Raw genomic sequence first — 2330 nt, forward strand, 5'->3', positions numbered from 1 at the left:
GCCCTGCCCGCCCGAGGCGGGGGCCGAGGCCCGGGGCCCTGCGGCCGCGCCTCTGACCGGAGGCAGGCCGAGGGGCAGGCGGCGGGCTCCAAACCCGCCCGTTTCCCCTCCCCAGAATCGCCGTGGCTCGCGCCCTCTGGTGGCCAAACGGAGCCCCGGGACTTGGCGGGGGCACGTGGGGCGTTGCGCCGAGGCTGGACAGACCCGCCGGCCGCCCCACGGGCGTGCGGGGCTTTGCAGAGGTGTTGCACGGCTGCGTGGGCCGGTGTGCAGGTGCACGGGGTCTCTTCGGTGGCCGTGCCACTGTGCGGACGATTGCGTGGCTGCACCCGTGCTCCTGCACGGGCCCCACTATGTCCCTGTCCCAAACCATTTGGACCAGCCCGAAGGAGGGGAGGCGGGTGCTGATCCCCGTGTCCCCAGCGCTGCGCTGTCTCCGCAGGGTGCCCATGAGCTCTCCATCGGCCACCCCGAGGCTGCTCTACCGCAGCACCCGCCTGCTCCGCACAGCCTTCCAGCACCTCCACCAGCAGCAGCAGCGAGCGGATGTCTTCTGTGATGCAGTCCTGCAGGCTGAAGGTGAGCAGGCAGGGTGGCCCACGGAGGTGCTGGCGCCCTCAGGGGACCTGCGGGCAGGGTGCCTGCAACCCCAGGGAGGATCAGGGAGAGCAAGGGGAGCTGCAGGGTGGTGATGGCTGCTGTTGCTTTGCAGGCGAGGTGGTGGTGGCCCACTGCTGTGTCCTCTCCGTCTGCAGCCCCTTCTTCATGGAGCAGCTGGGCCGGGAGCTGCCCCCCCGGGGTCACAGGGTGGTGCTGGAGCTGGCGGGGCTGAAGATTGGGGCGCTGCGCAAGCTGGTGCGCTTCCTCTACACTGCTGAGCTGGAGGCCACGCGGGAGGAGGTGCAGGAGGTGCTGGCAGCTGCCCGCCGCCTCCGCGTCACAGAGCTCGAGTCGCTGCAGCTCCAGGGGGGACGCCTGGTGAGGCCAGGACCCCAGCGGCAGCTCAACCGCTCCTGCCTGCGCCCCCCCCAGTGCGGCTCCCCCCCGGCAGAGGGTGGCAGGGCTGAGCCCGGCAGTGCTGGTGTCCCCCCTGGGAGCAGCGATGTCTCCTCGTGGGGGCAGCCATGCTCTCTGGGGACTCCGCACCCCAGCCCTGGCCCTGTGGGGCGGGTGAAACTGCGGAAGGTGGAGAGTGGGGGGTGCTGGGAGGTGGTACAGGAGAAGCAGCCCCCCTCCGCACCCGGTGCTCTGGCAGCAGGTGACGTGGGGGCAATGGAATCACAGCCCCCCCTGGGTGCAGGTGCACTGGGGCGAGCTGGCAGGCGCTCCTCCCCCCGGCGGCCCCCCCAGGCAGCCTGGAGGAAGCAGGGCCTGGTGCCCCCCGCACCCCAGCAGGGCTGTGGGCAGGCGGTTCCGCTGGGGGACCTCTCAGGTGACCCCGAGGAGGAGGAGGTGGATGTGGGGACGGTGGAGCCATGCCTGCCACCCGGCACCATCTGCGTCTGGCCCTGCCCCTCGTCCGAGTCGGATGAGGAGGTGGATATCCTCACCTAGGGGGGCCAGCTCTACCCTCCCCCCACTGCTGCCTGCATTCAGTGCAATGCAGGCAGGGCTGCCCTCACCCCAGGCAAAGAGGCTGTGCGGTATTGAAATAAAGCATTGGAGCTGGCAGAGCTGCGCTGCGGGGCTGCCGAACTTTATTGGAGAATAGCCGGGGGACAAGGCGGGATGCAGGGGGAGCTGGCGGTGGCTGCTCGCGGCGGAGCTGTGGCATCGGAGACGGGACTGGGGTTGGCGGGTGCCCCCCACTTCATCTCGCCTCTTCATGGATGCTCGCGCCGTGGGTGGGTGCCGGTCCCGGCTTACTGTGGGGAGAGGGCAGTCAGCATGCGGTCCCTGTCCCATGCCTGTCCCTGTCCCCATCCCCGCTCACCTGCCCGCCACCTCTATGCCAAGCTGCTCTTCAGGGCTTCCACCACGGCCTCCGGCTGGGGGAACTTCAGCTTGCGGGGTGGCCCCTTCCTGATGCCGCTCCACAGCTCCACAGCTGGGGAGGGCAAGGGGGGGCGGGTTAGGGGTGCCCGGGAGCCCCCCCGCCGCCCCCCCACCCCCCAGCACTCACTGCTGCCATCCTCCTTCACTAGGGACACCTCGAAGCTGTTCCTGCGCGGCTGCCGGGGGTTGATGTCCACGGGGAGGTGGGCCATGGCCCCCCGCAGGGCCGCGCTCACCGCCGCCGCCTCGCGACCGAACACCCGTCAGCTCTTGCTGGGGGGACACGGGGGGGGAGGTGTCAGGGCCTCCGGGGGGGACCCGAGGGACACCCCCCC

General features: G+C 70.8%; 1 protein-coding gene across 1 annotated transcript in view; it reads right to left on the bottom strand.

Moving 5' to 3' along the window:
• Positions 1-1939: 1939 nt before the first annotated feature.
• The window catches only part of LOC104832058 (chromosome unknown open reading frame, human C11orf31), a 575-nt gene continuing 184 nt past the window's right edge, over positions 1940-2330 (bottom strand). The window contains 2 exon segments of the mRNA XM_010568024.1: positions 1940-2047; positions 2123-2268. Coding sequence (XP_010566326.1) covers positions 1947-2047; positions 2123-2268 — 247 coding nt within the window. The 3' untranslated portion in view covers positions 1940-1946.

The sequence above is a fragment of the Haliaeetus leucocephalus genome, unplaced genomic scaffold (genome assembly GCF_000737465.1).
Source record: "Haliaeetus leucocephalus isolate CR32 unplaced genomic scaffold, Haliaeetus_leucocephalus-4.0 Scaffold236, whole genome shotgun sequence".
In the NCBI taxonomy this organism is placed as follows: domain Eukaryota; kingdom Metazoa; phylum Chordata; class Aves; order Accipitriformes; family Accipitridae; genus Haliaeetus; species Haliaeetus leucocephalus.